This window comes from Cydia splendana, chromosome 12 (assembly GCF_910591565.1).
Source record: "Cydia splendana chromosome 12, ilCydSple1.2, whole genome shotgun sequence".
In the NCBI taxonomy this organism is placed as follows: Eukaryota; Metazoa; Arthropoda; class Insecta; order Lepidoptera; family Tortricidae; genus Cydia; species Cydia splendana.
Genome location: NC_085971.1, coordinates 11,843,032 through 11,859,749, shown reverse-complemented (window position 1 = coordinate 11,859,749; position 16,718 = coordinate 11,843,032). Strand labels below are relative to the sequence as shown.

Sequence of the window (16,718 nt, the reverse complement as noted above, 5' to 3'; positions counted from 1 at the left end):
AAAACACGTGATTTTCATTGAACCGATAATTACCCATCAGTAGAATTATTAGACCGTAAAGTGTAGGTAACATTAAACTACTATGATGAAACACAAAATTCTACAGCAGTTAATTAATAGAAGAAAGTACGAGAGTTAAGACAGAACAATTCCAACACTTGACATGTGAATGATACCTATCTAATGAATATTGACCTTAATAGCAATGTAAATTATAATAATATTGAATTGACTATGTAATGAATAGTCTAGCTAGTAAGTAATAAACAATAATGTTGCGTTATAATATTATGATTGAAGGTTAATAGTTTTTATATGTATATTGTACCTTAGACATTTTTAATTTATTTGAATTTTGTATTTTTTTTGACATTGATTTCATCTTCGGGTTATTTCAACTGTACTATATGTATTTTAGGAATAAGGACATTGTATACCGTAAACCGGTTGATTGTGACACTCACTAATCAAATAATATTGTAACAACTGTAAACTGACATGCACAATCTGACAATAAATGATTACTTACTTACTTACGAGTAAGTAAATCTCCGATACCTTTAGGTACCTAATACTTGACCTACCTACTTACTTGTTTTATTTTTTAAACGATCCCTTGTTTAAATATCGTTGATAACTTATATTAAAGAAAATACGTATAGGCACTTACTATAAGGTGTGGAGAGATAATGGGATCATAGTATATTTCGCCAAGAGTAACAGAATACTTATTAAGCGGAATAGATGTCATATATACTTGGTCAAGCAGATCTTGTCAGTAGAAAAAGGCGGCAAATTTGAAAAATGTAGGCGCGAAGGGATATCGTCTCATAGAAAATTTGAATTTCGCGCCTTTTTTTACTGACAAGATTGGCTTGACCGTCTATAAATAAAAAGTATTTAAAAAAAGTTTTTGGACCATAATATTGTCACCCGACTTACACAGATATGCAAATTTTCAGCTTCATTGGGAAGTCGGGAAGGCTGTCAAATTTAACTTGCAAGATTTGAAACGTACAAACACCAAGGGACCAACGTTTTCTGTTCTCTTTCACGGCGCAGCAACTAGTATCATTTCTCTCTCCTCGCTCTTTTAAAAATGCCGTTTGTCAAAAAAGGACAACCATACTGTTGACAAGATGGACTTCAAATCAAGTGTTGCCTTTTGTGATGCGCCCAGGCTGTGTATGTGTCCGTAAAAGCGTATATGTGTGCTCTTTTAGGGATGTGAAAAGTCGATTTTAATTATGTTATATATCGATAAACGCTACACAGCGGAACGAAATAGCGATTAATTGAAGCTTCAATATCTTCGTTAAACATAAACATAATTGAAATGCTAATGGATAATGAATATATTATAATATAATAAAATAATTCAATTATTGCGGAACACCTATTTTAGTAGGTATTTCTGTATTTTAATTAAATATCTGAACGTTCCCTTGGTTCCCTGCTGGGTCGTGACTATAAAATTGTGATCTGATAACCACAATAAAGAATAAAAGCGTTTTTGTTCATTTTAGGTATCGTTAAACCTTTGAAGTAAAATTAAAATTGCAAGAAATGTCGATAGTTTATCGATATGACTTTATCGACATGGCTACAGCAAGGTGGGCCACATTGTTAATCGTACACTAAACAAAAGTGGCAACAGTGACAGCTCGCTGAGACGGGATCTCTATATATTAAATCTATGACAAACACAGTTACATACGTATGTATGTATTACCAATTGTATACATACATAATAGATACATTACAAGTTTATACAAAAGCCTGTAAAAATCTAGTAATAAAATGGAAGAGAAACACTCTTGTCCTCTTGCTCTACCTAACCCCGTATGAAATATCACCCACACCCACTGACACAATCGCCGGCATAATGAAAATAATTGCATCTCTTCTCTTGTCCATGTATCTTCTCTTGTTCTTGAGAAAAGGTCCGTCCAGCAGTGAAATATGTAAACGCTGATGATGGTACTATACTAGCCCTCGACCAAACTGACGACCGAGGTCACATCACTATCTCTCTCACTCTTGGCATGACCACGTAAGCATGAATGAGAAGTTTTACGACACCGGTCGTCAGTTTGGTTGAGGGCTAGTATAGGTAAGAAGAATGCTGTTTCGAGACTACAAACGTCCTACCTTTTATTTCTAGGGTTTCGTGCACGTGCGCGTATGGTTCCCTCAGTTCCCGGGCGTGGTGATGCAGTCGGACCAGGAGCTGATCATCATGTGCAAGCCGCCCGAGCCCACCATCATCGAGAACAAGGCCGCCGGCTTCGCTGGGAGCTTGTGAGTACCTATACAAAAAATAAATAAAATATATTAGTTTAGATCAGGGTCTCCAAACTTTTTTACCTGAGGGCCATATTATTATCTCAGAAACTTTCGCGCGGGCCACCGTCGGCGCCCGGGGGTATCTGGTTGCTGCTGTTAGGGTTGAACCCCTGTGGAGCCTCATCATACAATTGATAGAAAAGGCCTAAGATGAGGATCTGAAGGCGTGGCGCCTGTGTTACGAGAGTGCGACTGCCGTCACAGCCTCTAGTCCGTCCTAGGGAGATGACATATATGGTTTACTCTGAGGCTCTGGGGGCCCGTTTCTCAAAAGCTTGTAGCTTGTGATACAAGCGGATGTCACTTTTTGACAGCTTTTGTTAGAAAGGGACTTCCACTTGTATTACAAGTTACATGTTTTTGAGAAACGGGCCCCTCGTCCTTCCTTACATACGTATTACGTTGTTACAAGTATGGTTAGTGTTATATATTGTAGAAGAACTGTAAAGACTAAGTAAAAACCGTGCCATTTGACAGCTGAATTAGATGGCGCTACACAACGGTATCTACTTCAGATGTGACTGAATTCGACGCACGATTTTTCTTATATTACACTTATATTTCTCTTCTACTATTAACTTTTTGACTAACCGCCCAAAACGTCAATTGACGCGCGCGGCTACAGCCCAATATCAACCTTCGTGCATTACGACAAGGTTCACGATGGCGCGCCGCATACGATAGGCGTGGCGTTCAAAGGGTTAATACATATTACACAACTCGTTGGTCGTTCATTGTTAGTTGTTACTAAACTAACAACCTATTTTATATCATCCTTCATGCCCCAGCCCACACGGCGCGCGAGTGTCCGGCGTGGTGGAGGAGACGCCGGGCCGGCTGGAGTACGAAGTGGCGCTGTACAAGGAGGCGCCGCCGGTGTCGCGGCACACCAACCACTCCGTCGACCTGCCCGTCGATCAGGTAACTGCTGTACGTTCCTTTTATATCATCTTTCATGCCCCAACCCACACGGCGCGCGAGTGTTCGGCGTGGTGGAGGAGACTCCGGGCCGGCTGGAGTACGAAGTGGCGCTGTACAAGGAGGCGCCGCCGGTGTCGCGGCACACCAACCACTCCGTCGACCTGCCCCTCGATCAGGTAAGTGCTGTACGTTCTTTTATATCATCCTTCATGCCCCAGCCCACACGGCGCGCGAGTGTCCGGCGTGGTGGAGGAGACGCCGGGCCGGCTGGAGTACGAAGTAGCGCTGTACAAGGAGGCGCCGCCGATGTCGCGGCACAGCAATCACTCCTTCGACCTGCCCGTCGATCAGGTAACTGCTGTACGTTCTTTTATATCATCCTTCATGCCCCAGCCCATACGGCGCGCGAGTGTCCGGCGTGGTGGAGGAGACGCCGGGCCGGCTGGAGTACGAAGTAGCGCTGTACAAGGAGGCGCCGCCGGTGTCGCGGCACACCAACCACTCCGTCGACCTGCCCGTCGATCAGGTAACTGCTGTACGTTCTTTTTATATAATCCTTCATGCCCCAGCCCACACGGCGCGCGAGTGTCCGGCGTGGTGGAGGAGACGCCGGGCCGGCTGGAGTACGAAGTAGCGCTGTACAAGGAGGCGCCGCCGGTGTCGCGGCACATCAACCACTCCGTCGACCTGCCCGTCGATCAGGTAACTGCTGTACGTTCCTTTTATATCATCCTTCATGCCCCAGCCCACACGGCGCGCGAGTGTCCGGCGTGATGGAGGAGACGCCGGGCCGGATGGAGTACGAAGTAGCGCTGTACAAGGAGGCGCCGCCGGTGTCGCGGCACACCAACCACTCCGTCGACCTGCCCGTCGATCAGGTAACTGCTGTACGTTCCTTTTATATCATCCTTCAGGCCCCAGCCCGCACGGCGCGCGAGGTCCGGCGTGGTGGAGGAGACGCCGGGCCGGCTCGAGTACGAAGTGGCGCTGTACAAGGAGGCGCCGCTGGTGTCACGCCACACCAACCACTCCGTCGACCTGCCCGTCGATCAGGTAACTGCTGTACGTTCCTTTTATATCATATTTCATGCCCCAGCCCACACAGCGCGCGAGTGTCCGGCGTGGTGGAGGAGACGCCGGGCCGGCTCGAGTACGAAGTGGCGCTGTACAAGGAGGCGCCGCCGGTGTCACGCCACACCAACCACTCCGTCGACCCGCCCGTCGATCAGGTAACTGCTGTACGTTCTTTTTATATCATCTTTCATGCCCCAGCCCACACGGAACGCGAGTGTCTGGTGTGGTGGTGGAGACGCCGGGCCGGCTGGAGTACGAAGTAGCGCTGTACAAGGAGGCGCCGCCGGTGTCACGCCACACCAACCACTCCGTCGACCCGCCCGTCGATCAGGTAACTGCTGTACGTTCTTTTTATATCATCTTTCATGCCCCAGCCCACACGGAACGCGAGTGTCTGGTGTGGTGGTGGAGACGCCGGGCCGGCTGGAGTACGAAGTAGCGCTGTACAAGGAGGCGCCGCCAGTGTCGCGGCACACCAACCACTCCGTCGACCTGCCCGTCGATCAGGTAACTGCTGTACGTTCTTTTATCACTTATTTTATTACGCACACTAGAACGTATGTGGTTAGTTAATAAAATAAAGGAATAAATCGTACTTCCCGATAACCTAATAATCAAACACTAAATTTAACAACTTTATCTGCTACCTATTTTTTGGTTTTAGAAAGAATGAGAAAAATACGTAGTTACAACTTTCCCCGTGTGATATATAGGCATTTATACGAGTATATTGTATGTACCCCGTACTTATCTTTAATTTATACAAAAGGCTTTATTTTCAGTACAAAAAAAGGTACCTATGCTCATAAGATACGTCCATTATTGTGATTTGTCTCTAGCCGGAACTACACTAACAGGCCTATTCGGATTTCGAGATAATCACAAGATCTTGAGATGATTTAGAGATCAACTAGATCTACATTAGATATCGACTAGATGTGACTTGGATACCTAAGTCATAACTTGTCGAAATCGTTCAAGAGGACCTCCAGAATCGCGGAAACGTCAAATTTAACATATCTATCTTACAAATATCTTTAAATTATCCGTATCGTAACTTGTTGAAGTCTAGTAGAAATCTAATTAATTTTCCGAATCGAGCCGTAGGTGTAACAGATAAGGCGAATAAGTTTCTTGATCCGCGACGGGTGTCCGATACGTATCGAACAATACGCAAACACGACCTAGTCCACTTTCTGTATTGCTGGACCGGTAGCATGGTCGCATTTATATCGATCATAACTTGCAATTAGATACATGTAGTAGGAAGAGATGAAAGCTTTACGTAGGACATTAAATACAAACGCGATCGTTCTAGCTAATCTAGCTGTAAGTTGCTGTAAGTATATAGTATCTAAAGATAAAGATAAATATACGGTGGGTACGTAGGTATGTATAACTTGCACTTTGTGAAAAAGCAAAGGAATAAAATGTATCTAGCACATCTATATTAAAACTTATACTTAGAAGCAAGGATCTGACATGGGCCAACATTACGCAACAAGCTTTACAACGTTTTGAATTGGACATAAGCTTTCCCTGTTCTCTGCCATTGAATACATTTGTGTTTTCATATGTACATGATCCGGTATCTTTATCCAAAACACATGAAATAAATAATAAAAGGAAAATGTAATGTTTCAGGCGGTGCCCATCGGCACGAAGCTGCAGCTGCGCGCGCGCATAAACCCGGAGTCTGCCTGGCGACACATCAAACTGCTAGAAGTGGCCGTGTCGCCGGACCCGGACCGGCCGCACGCGCCCGGCGCCGTGCTGCTCGTCAAAGAGGGGTAACTTGTCGTTACCTAAATTATCAATCGTAATCACCAGGCACCAGATAGAATACACCGTAAAGAAGTAGATAGAACTGTTAGAAGTCAGTCGCGTTCCATTTTAAAACCTGTTGATGAATATCAGTCAACAAAAAAATTGTGCTCACATAAAGAAAACTGCATCGGAATACTTATTAGCATGACAGATGTTATCACGCCAGCTAACCTTGCAGAACACCTTAAGCACAAGTTTTGGATGCACTTGCTTTCACACTTTATTACCTCTAACCGGTTTAATACTACATGCACTTTACCTAACTGCATGTGATCCCAAAAATGCGGACACCTTTCGTTTTAATGCAGAGCGGTCACATTTACACAGTTATATACATTTCGCATATCGGTAAAATCAAATTTACGTTCGTTTTCACGCGGGACTGAATCTTTATATGGTGTGCATAAATGTATTCACGCATAATTGTAAAACATATGATATGCGATAAAGGGGTACGGAAGGAGAACGAACAGAATCATCGAGGGCGTAATTTAAAACTGCTTTTTATAGTTTGTGACATTGTCAATCTAGAGTACCTACCTATCTAGATGACAAAGGCATGCATTTACTTTTATCAGTGTGTAAGACTCGCTATCACTAGAAAACATTCCTATAAAAGCAACCGAAATTAACACGCACGATTGTAATTTTCAGTTGCCGAAACCGCGACTTTGCGTCCATCATCCCGCACCAACCGGCGAGATACCGCGAGCGCCACAATGAGGTGTTCCTCGACTTTGAGGCGTTTCTCCTCGCCTCCATGAAGGAGCGCTCCACCTTGTGGATACACTCACAGATCAAAGCCTGTATGGACGCTGCGGATTGCCAGCCGGATTACTGTCTGGATTTATTCGAGCCATCCGGTAACTAGATATAATCATATAGCAATAACATAACATATTACACTTACTTTTAAAATATAATGTAAGTATGTCGTTACAATGTGATTGTAGATATTTATAATGTTATTATCATTCCTCAGGTCACGGCCGCCGTCGCAGGTCGCTCCCTGACGCGTCACACATACACAACATAACCAGCGCTGCCATGGTCGCGGACAACGGAACCACACCGTTCACGAGGTTCAAAGAGAACCTCGAGTACACCGTCGTGATGCCGGGGGAGCTGTTCCACCGGACGCCGCTGGAGGGGACGTGTGCCACTTCCATGATGGTCGCTGCCGCGTTAGGGGCGTTGCTGTTCATGTCAGCTTTACTGGTAAGAACATTATACCCGGACCATCACGTTCACGAGGTTCAAAGAGAACCTCATACACCGTCGTGATGCTAGGGGAGCTGCTACATCGGACACCGCTGGAGGGGACGTGTGCCACCTCCATCATGGTCGCTGCGGCGGCGTTAGGGGCTTTGCTGGTAAAATCATTTCACAACAGTGCGACTTAGTTCTCGAGGCTCAAGGAGAATCTCGAATACACCGTCGTGATGCCAGGGGAACTGTTCCATTGGACGCCGCTGGGGGGGGGCGTGTGCCACCTCCATTTTGGTTGCTGCGGCGTTAGGGACTTTGCTGTTCATGTCAGCATTGCTGGTAGGATTATACCGGAACCACCCCATAGACGAGGTTTAAGAAGAACCTCGAGTACACCGTCGTGATGTCGGGTAGCTGTTCCACCGAACACCATTGGAGAGGACGTATGCCATATCCATGATGATCGCTTTACGCGCCTTGCTTTTTATGTCAGTTTTGCTGGTAGTTCTGACTTTACATATACTTACACATGAACCTATGACCAACTAAAATAGGTATATAATACATGTATTACTCCATAAAAAAGTATTTCATTCTAATTATAAACGAATTGTTATTGCTTTTTCAGATGTGTTACCTGGCCACACGTTTGAACTCGACAATGCTCAAAAACAACAGTTTACAAGCGCCGTCGGGCAAAAGCTTCGAACAAATTCTTAGGGAGCTTGCACACCACTCACTTCCAGACTCGGGCTACACGGGGCGCCCCACCTTACAGTGAAAATAGTATTGTTTTATATTTAAACTTAATTCATTCATTATTGAATGCATATTGTCTAAGACCTTAAGTTCTAATATGTTATAATTAGGTTACCTCGTAGCACGTATTTATTTACTTAGGTAAAGTATTTATTGATTTAAAATGTGAACTTATGACTGAAAAACCACAAGTTATGTAAGATAACTATAAAATTTTTCAGTCATGACTGTTGCTTATAAAATAGAATATATATAACGATGTATTAGATTTATTAAGCTAATTAGTAATGTGATTATTATAAGCTTTAAAATAAAATTAACTAAAATTTAATTAGTTTTATTTTAAATCTTTCAAGTTTTAAAGAAATAAGGTTTTTTCACGAACCATATGAATAAAGTTATTCTTGTCTTAAGCCCGCTCCACACTCGTGCGCGAATCGCGGCGCGAAGCCGCGAACGCGAGTCTGGAGTCGATTTCGCATATCAGCGGGTGACAACTAGTCGAAGGTGATTCGCGGTAGGCCCTCTGGTGCGAATCGGCTCAACACTCGCGCTAAGTGTTGCATATAAATATTTCATGAGGTACGTAGGAAGATCAGTCTACAGGAATTAGTTACAAGATGAAATTAAATATAGGTTTCTGTTGCTGACTGAGTTTTTCCCTAAAGCCCCCTCCAGACTATGCGCGTGAATCGCGGGCGAAGCCGCGAACGCGAGTGTGGAGTCGATTTCGCAGGTCTGCGTTCAGGACTCCACACTCGCGTTCGCGGCTTTGCGCCGCGATTCGCGCACGAGTGTGGAGGAGGCTAGAGGGCAGACGATGCCTAGGCCTACCGCAAACCACGTCGTTCGTCTATTTGCCTCTACCGCTCGATCAGGCGCTAGACAAGATTAACAGTCAAATCGCCAATTGAATTTCAGATCAAATTGGCAATTAGATTGTCCGTTTGATCGAACCTTAACTTTTTTTTTCCTTAACTTATAATAACGAACGCTTCCTTTGTAATGTCAGTTTGACATTGACATTTAACAAGAAATTAAAAACAAAAAAGTGTATGAATCGATTTCAGAATTAACTTAATTGTTCAGAGTTAATGTAGTTATTGTATTCTATTTGCTACTAAGTAAAAGGATTGGTTTATAACTCATAAGGTTAAATACCTAATATCAAGACTGAAAATGAGTAAAAGGAGCGCAAGTATGTTAGGAGACGCGTGTAAAACTACCAAACAACCAAGACACTGGTCGCTAGGACTATTAGGATCCATGAAAGACCCAGAGTTAATCGTGAAACAGTCTGACCGAGTTGTAATTATTCGAGATAAATATCCAAAAGCCAAAGTTCATTACCTTATACTGCCGCAGGAGGACATAAATAGTATTTACAATCTCAATAAGAGTCACATTAGTCTCTTAGAAGAATTCGGTGATTTCTATGAAGAGTTAAAAGAAGACCATCAAGGAACCACCCTCAGGGCTGGTTTTCATGCTGTGCCAAGCATGCAGCGCCTTCACATGCATGTTATAAGTACTGACATGATTTCACCATGCCTGAAAACAAAAGTACATTGGAACAGTTTTGTTACAAAAAACTTTATTCCTTACAAAGGCAAGTACCCCTTAAATAACGATTAATGATGTTGTTTTGTTTTCCATATGTTGTGTACTAAATATATGTTTTTTTTTCTTTACAGATGCACTAAGTGAGCTGAAAGAGAATGGAAGTATTCAGAAAATATCAAATGAGGCTCACAAGACCCTAATGGCTATGGATTTGCAGTGCAACCAATGTAATTTTAAGCCTAAAAATATGCCACAACTTAAAGAACATTTGTTCTCTCATGCTAAATAAACATATCTTAAATTGAACCACTTATTTCTTTCTTAAATATATATTCTTACTACCCACTTTTACCAATATAAAAGACAGTATATGCTTCTAGGGACCGGCTGTTTGTGTTTTAAATGGTTTTATTTATTATAATTTCATGACATTCACAGGGTTAACTTTACACACAAAACAAGCCAGATAATAGTGAGGCTGTGGGACTAGGTATTTTGGTAGTATGGGTATTTCTTTATGTAATCTGGGGTGCCATATATTTAAAGAAACCAATATTCTATATACTTAATTGCACTTTATTCATTGCCAAATAGATGTTCCACGTACCTACAATATAGTCATGCCTTAAATTTACAATATTTTCCTATTTTAGAGTCAATTAGCTACTGTACAATAGTACACTTACTATTAACTACACTTGTTATCATTAAATGGTACTTTGCTAGAGCGAGGGCTTTCATCTAGAAGTGATGTAGAAGTATCAGGACTTTCGTCAGCGTCAGGGGTGTAGAAGGACTGATTTCGTCTTTTAAATGTCTTTTTCCCTACTGACAAGGGTGTAGCACATTCATTGGTGCTGTTTATCTGTGAAGGTGTCTTTGGTGAGAACAAAGAGTTTGTACAAGACATCTCACTGTCACAATCACTGGGTGTCACTGGTGCTGGTAATGACATTTTTGCTTTGACTGGTGTTGCTAAAACGCTCACCACTGGCTCTGGACTAGTAACAACATTGCTAGATGTAATTACATTTGGTTGTTTCATTACCCTTCCGGTTCTTGCTGTCAATACTTGTAAGGGATCATCAATACAAAGTTTTTCACATAAGTTCACAGTTTGCGGGTTAGCAATTGGATCCATGGGTACACCACGGCGAGAGTTGGGATCATACACTGGAGCAGTCATTACAAAATTATCCTCCTTTATTAGCAAGTCTCCGATTAAGTTAACAACTGCTTCTTTTTCACTTGTTGTGGGTGCGAAATCATACCTGAAATTCATCAAATTTATTTTAGAATTATTTAATATAATATTAATAACGGCCTCCTAGCCTAGTCGGTAGTGACCCTGCCTACGAAGCAGGAGGTCCCGGGTTCGAATCCTGGTAAGGGCATTTATTTGTGTGTTCATCACAAATATTTGTTCCTGAGCTATGGATGTTTTCTAAGTATATAAATATATATATATATGTGTGTATATTATATATATCGTCGCCTAGTACCCACAACACAAGCCTTATTGAGCTTACTGTGGGACTAGGTAGATCTGTGTAAAAATAGTCCTATAATATTAAAAAAAAAAAAAAATACAAAAAAAAACAGAGAGGGACTTTTTTGAGACTGTTACTCTATAGGTACATGGTAAAATTAGTCACAAAATAAATAAAAAACTAATAAAATAAACACATTCAGTGCCAGCGCGAGCTACGCGAGCGTAGCCGATAACACGGGAAAAACCGTATGTAACGGAAAGCGCCTACAAACAGAGAACCCGCCTAGCGGGGTGCTGGCAGTGAATGTGTTTAATCTTGTTTACACAATAAAGTATAGGTCTGAAATGCTTTTCTAATGTAACATGCACATTTTGACATACACGGTGGGACAGAAATGTTAGGTTAGGTATTTCAAATAGACACCTTTCATTGCCTCCTGGACCAGGCATATGGCAGTCAACATTTTTAACTGACATGAGGTGGTTTGTATTCTTCAGCACAGCCAGCCACTCCACATCATATCTCAGCTGTTTGTCACCATCATACTCTGAAGGTACATCTAATATTTGAAGATGCCTGCGCTTGGGCAAACACTTGTCAAGTGCCAGGAACTTGGTTTCCCCCTCTTCATGTTTTACCAGGGCTGCAAAAAGGCAATGTAAGTGTGCAGCAAACCAATAGTCTGGTTTTAGCTCTTTCAACAGTTTCGTGGCAGGAGGACTTCCTAGTTGATTAGATTCAATGTCCTCCCTGAAAAAGAAAAATAAATAATAAATAAACAGGTTTTAACCATACGATGACATAAAAATTACAAACATAATATATCTACCTGAAAAATGGTTTTCTTCTTAACAATTCCTCTTTATTCCCGTAATCAGTGATACCTTCCGGCCAGTCATGAGACAGCATGACGTGCACCTTCTCCTTCAGCTGACTCAGACGGAAGACATCCAGGGCCCGGATGTGGTACACAGATCGTAAGGAGTTCTGGTTGTAGGGGGGACACTCCCAAAGGCCCTGGAGATAGTCTCTTCCTTTGAAGATACCAGACATACCTGAAATAATTTGTACAGAATTTTTGATTAGAATTATTTTATTTTGGTTTCAATAGTTATTGCATACAGTAATATATCAGTTTAATGTATTCATGGTTAAACAAATTGACAATATGAGTGGCAGTAGAAAAGGTGTATGCGCCAGGCAACTGATAATGAAGATTTAGTGTTACCTCCAATTCTCAAGTTACCAAACTTGACCACACCAGCTCTTCCCATATAATAGATGTTCGGGGCCACCCATCCCCCATATGGGAGCTCTTGCAGATAATTGGATGCTTCATGGTTCCCGCCAATGAATATCGTCAACACTGGTGCCTTTTCCTCACCACTGTAGTACCTGAAAAATAATAGTTTTGAATTGCTTGTCACATTGTGCGAGTACTAGTGCGCCGTACACTGGCCGTTTTGTGCGCAAGGAAATTGACTCGCGCGTGAGCTCGCTTTGTGGACCCGGCTAATGGGATAAACATTAAAACATAACCTACTTGTAAAATGTGCAGATGTGCTGGTATTTTTCAGGTACTGCCATTGCTCGTAGATCATCTTTATTCCGCACCGATTGGAAATCTCCGCAACAAATCAATAAATCAATCTTTATTCCTTCCCTCTCTTGTAAAGCTTTGATACATTCGTATATTTTTTCTAATTCGCCATGGGCACAACCTTCGACGGCAATTTTCATGTTGACTAAATTTATTTAAGTATAGCTTTACTTTCAAAGTTAAACCTGGGATAATTTTTACCCCATTCATTCAACAACGCTAAGTATAATTAAATTAGAAATATGAAGAAATCCCAATACCCAAAAATAAAGCAATCGTTTGACAACAAACTGTCAGATAACTGTCACAGCACAGTCTTATGCCACAGATACTATACAAGCAAGATACAAAATAAATTAAACAATTTGACTTCGATACGAATGATTTGTACCAACATAAGAAATCCTACTGCTATAGTATGGCCCAAGTCAAGACAAAATAATTAGGGCGAGCCAAGCGAGCTCTTCACTACTCGACAAACTATGCATTCTTGTGGTACACTTTACGGAAAAACTATCGCACTGTTAGGTTTGAAATTTTACATAGTAATTGTAAATGTGTTATAAAACATAAAAATATCATTTTATAAACCTAAAAAAATAAAATAATGGAATAACACTTTGTATTACTACTAGCGCTATCTGTTAGAAAAATTATGAATTAAAATTCGTGCTAATATACTATGTGCTAACAACGATGAATACAAAAGTGGGTTAAAATTCTAGATTCTGACCCATCTCGCTTCGCTCGGTTTGATTCCCAATTTAGCAAATAAGTTTCTGTGAATACTGGAACATTTAATTATGCTGTATATTCACTGCAAAGGTAAATTTTCTCGTATGTTCTGTTCTGTGACGCCGATGAACTATTCAGTCATGTTGTGTTAGCAAACTTAAATCGAGTATTTTCAGTTCGAGAAACAGTTTAGGGCTGATTTACACGGCGCGCGAACTCGCATGCGATTTTAGTTACATTGCGGTCTGTTGGTTACGTCCAATTCAACCGACCGATCAAAAACAGCAATGTAATGAAACTCGCATGCGAGTTCTCGCATCGTCTAAATGAGCCCTTTTTAGTGTTACTATTGCTTGGAACTGCCAAAATTATAAATAAAGATAAGCATATTAATGAATACAAACAAATATAAGGTAATACAAACTTCAGTGACTTAGGGCCGATACAGACGGACTACAACCCGACCCGACTGCAACTTGTATGGAAAGTGCACGCCGACTGCACGCCGGCGTGTAGTTCAACAAAATGACCCAGAACCCTGGCAGTACCTAGTGGAACTCAGGTTTGGTGCAACATAGGCACACGCTATTTTAGTAGTTCGACACGTCTTGATGAGCACTTGGGAGAGCAGTAGCAGTACGATAGAGCTGATGCTGAACCCTGGCTGTACCTAGCGGAACTCAGGTTTGGTGCAACATAGACACACGCTGGGTTGGACATCCGACTCGTCATGATGATCACTTGGTAGAGCAGTACCCAAGATAGCTGATGCTGAACCCTGGCAGTACCTAGTGGATTTCGGGTTTAATACAACGTAGGCACACGCTGTTTTGGTTATCCGACTCGTCTTGGTTAGCACTTAGGTGAGTAGTACCCAAGATAGAGCTGATGCTAAACCCTGGCTGTACCTAGTGGAACTCAGGTTTGGTGCAACATAGGCACACGCTGTTTTAGTAATTTGACACGTCTTGATGAGCACTTGGGAGAGCAGTACCCAAGATAGAGCTGATTCTGAACCCTGGCAACATGATGTAGGCTGCCAGTTGGCTTCCTTACAAAAAGTACTGGGCGACCGTGTTGGATGTAATAAGCGCTTATGAAATTGTATATTAAGCCCCCTCCAGACTATGCGCGTGAATCGCGGGCGAAGCCGCGAACGCGAGTGTGGAGTCGATTTCGCTGTCTACGAAAATCGACTCCACACTCGCGTTCGCGGCTCCGCGCCGCGATTCGCGCACGAGTGTGGAGGAGGCTTTACGTGTGGATGATATTGGCAATTTGATTTTGTCGTCTGGACAAGTTTTAATGGACAAAGTAAAAGCTGTAACAGACAGGCGTACCGGATAGCGACCGGGGTCCGGTTAGTATATTTCTTTCTTGCTCACACTTATAGCTGCGTCCTTAATTACGTACCCACTCGATCGAACATGGAACAAGCCTCGGACTGGATCAAAGTCACGGTCCGGTACGTTTAGGTAGAAAAACTCCGCGAGCCCTTACAAAGCTCTGCTTTTTGCTAGTATATTACTCACTGACGGTCTCATTTTAAATATAGACAGAGAGACTGCCTTTGTCTTACGCTACTAGCACCGTAGCACCCAAGTGTTTGCCAAGTTATTTGTATTTGTTATAAACAGGCGTACCGAACCAATTTTGGTTCGGTCATGATATATCCTTCTCGCTCTCACTCATAGCTCCATCCTTAAAGCTGTAACAGACGGGCGTACCGGACCGCGAACTTGGTCCGATCCGAGGCCAGTAGATCATGTGTAAAGTGGTCCGCCTTACGTTCGATAAGGACGCAGCTAGAAGTGAGAGCGAGAAAAAGATATTTTGACAGGACCAAGGCCGTGATCCTGTACGCCAGTCTATTGATGCTTTTACCTGTCTCTACAACTTATACCTATCTCTGTTATGTTCAGCAGGAAGTATCCTGAAAAAGGACAGATGCAATAACCCCTTAAGCTTCAAGAAATACTATAAATTAAATTAAATACAATAATTTACCCCTTTTTTCTGTGGCAACCCTATTACTACCGTTTTTAACCTATTAGCCGTAACACACTACCGCACCGCACCAAAGTCATTGTGGGACGCACCCATAAGTAAGAGGGAGAAAGCGATATCTCTTTTCGGTTTTCAGCTATCAATAGAGTGATTCTTGTAGAAGTTAGTGTATACATAATTATTTGTAAGGTTTTGTGTAACCTGTGGTTGGTAGGTCAGACCAAGATAACACTGCAACGATTTTTATAACACAAAGAAGGGAGAGAAACACAGAAAATGATATTACCTAACTACATCAGTCAAATCTTACAATAAAAAAACAATGCGTGATGTAGTTCTGTATTTTTTCTACATTGTTTGGAGTCCTTGGAGGAATGTGAGACTGTGTTTTGCAAGCAAAAAAAAGTTGTGCTCTCTGCGTAATTTGCGAAAAACTCCTAAAATTTCGGACTTTTTTCAGATTTTACGGTTTCATTATAAAACTATGGGTTTTTGGTCAAAATTTGCTGTGTAACGTTGAAAGTATATTAAATTTGGAACAATTTAAGCCCATAAACAGCGCTGTATGTCAAATAGTTCTTGAGATATAGAGCTTTAAAAAAAAGGGATTTTTTTCCTTGAATGAAATTTTTAGTTTTTCCTATATTTTAAGACAAATATCGGCACAAACGCTCATGCTATGAGGTATATTGCAATAAACAAAGTTGTAGCAATTTAATTACCTTTCATTTAAGTGCAAAAAATCGTCAGTAAGTCATACAGTTCTCTAGTTATCGTAAAAAAATTAAATTGCTATAATGGGGAAGGCACCTAATGTATTGTTTAAGGCATTGTCAAAATCCCTACAAAAGGCAGTACCATCGACGAGAACGCAATCTACGATTAGCTTTTACCGGTTTTCCCCGATAGCAGCAGAGCGATGTCGGAGATCAACCATTTTTAAAATGCACCCCCCTCTTAAGGACTTCATTCATTCAGTAATTAAATCAAGATACAATCTGTAGTTTGGCTTGTTTCTCGGCCCCACTTTTTGGTTGTAGCCATAGATCCCACGATGCCGATTCTGATTTATGTTTTTGGATTTGGATTTGTATTTATGGTTTTGAACTTGTTTTGATACGACCTTGACAATAGTTCACGGTAATTGGCGTGGTGTTGGTGAAACACCCTGAAATTACTGGAAG

General features: G+C 41.9%; 3 protein-coding genes across 3 annotated transcripts in view; 2 read left to right on the top strand and 1 right to left on the bottom strand.

The window, feature by feature from the left end:
- LOC134795571 (uncharacterized) overlaps positions 1–8,381 on the top strand; it is a 33,659-nt gene extending 25,278 nt beyond the window's left edge. Inside the window, exons 4-9 of the mRNA XM_063767464.1 lie at positions 2,165–2,301; positions 3,135–3,276; positions 5,986–6,131; positions 6,823–7,031; positions 7,151–7,386; positions 8,006–8,381. Coding sequence (XP_063623534.1) covers positions 2,165–2,301; positions 3,135–3,276; positions 5,986–6,131; positions 6,823–7,031; positions 7,151–7,386; positions 8,006–8,158 — 1,023 coding nt within the window. The 3' untranslated portion in view covers positions 8,159–8,381. The remainder of the gene's footprint in view (positions 1–2,164; positions 2,302–3,134; positions 3,277–5,985; positions 6,132–6,822; positions 7,032–7,150; positions 7,387–8,005) is intronic.
- A 792-nt stretch (positions 8,382–9,173) lies between these two features.
- LOC134795809 (aprataxin) lies at positions 9,174–10,010 on the top strand. Its single transcript, XM_063767741.1, has 2 exons — positions 9,174–9,745; positions 9,831–10,010. Exons 1-2 carry the CDS (start codon positions 9,316–9,318, stop codon positions 9,986–9,988), a joined length of 588 nt encoding a protein of 195 aa, XP_063623811.1. The 5' UTR covers positions 9,174–9,315; the 3' UTR covers positions 9,989–10,010.
- Positions 10,011–10,335: 325 nt separating this feature from the next.
- Positions 10,336–13,039, bottom strand: LOC134795483 (uncharacterized). Its single transcript, XM_063767334.1, has 5 exons — positions 12,736–13,039; positions 12,421–12,587; positions 12,022–12,247; positions 11,616–11,942; positions 10,336–10,970 (listed from the first exon to the last, which is right to left on the bottom strand). Exons 1-5 carry the CDS (start codon positions 12,930–12,932, stop codon positions 10,388–10,390), a joined length of 1,500 nt encoding a protein of 499 aa, XP_063623404.1. The 5' UTR covers positions 12,933–13,039; the 3' UTR covers positions 10,336–10,387.
- Positions 13,040–16,718: the final 3,679 nt, after the last annotated feature.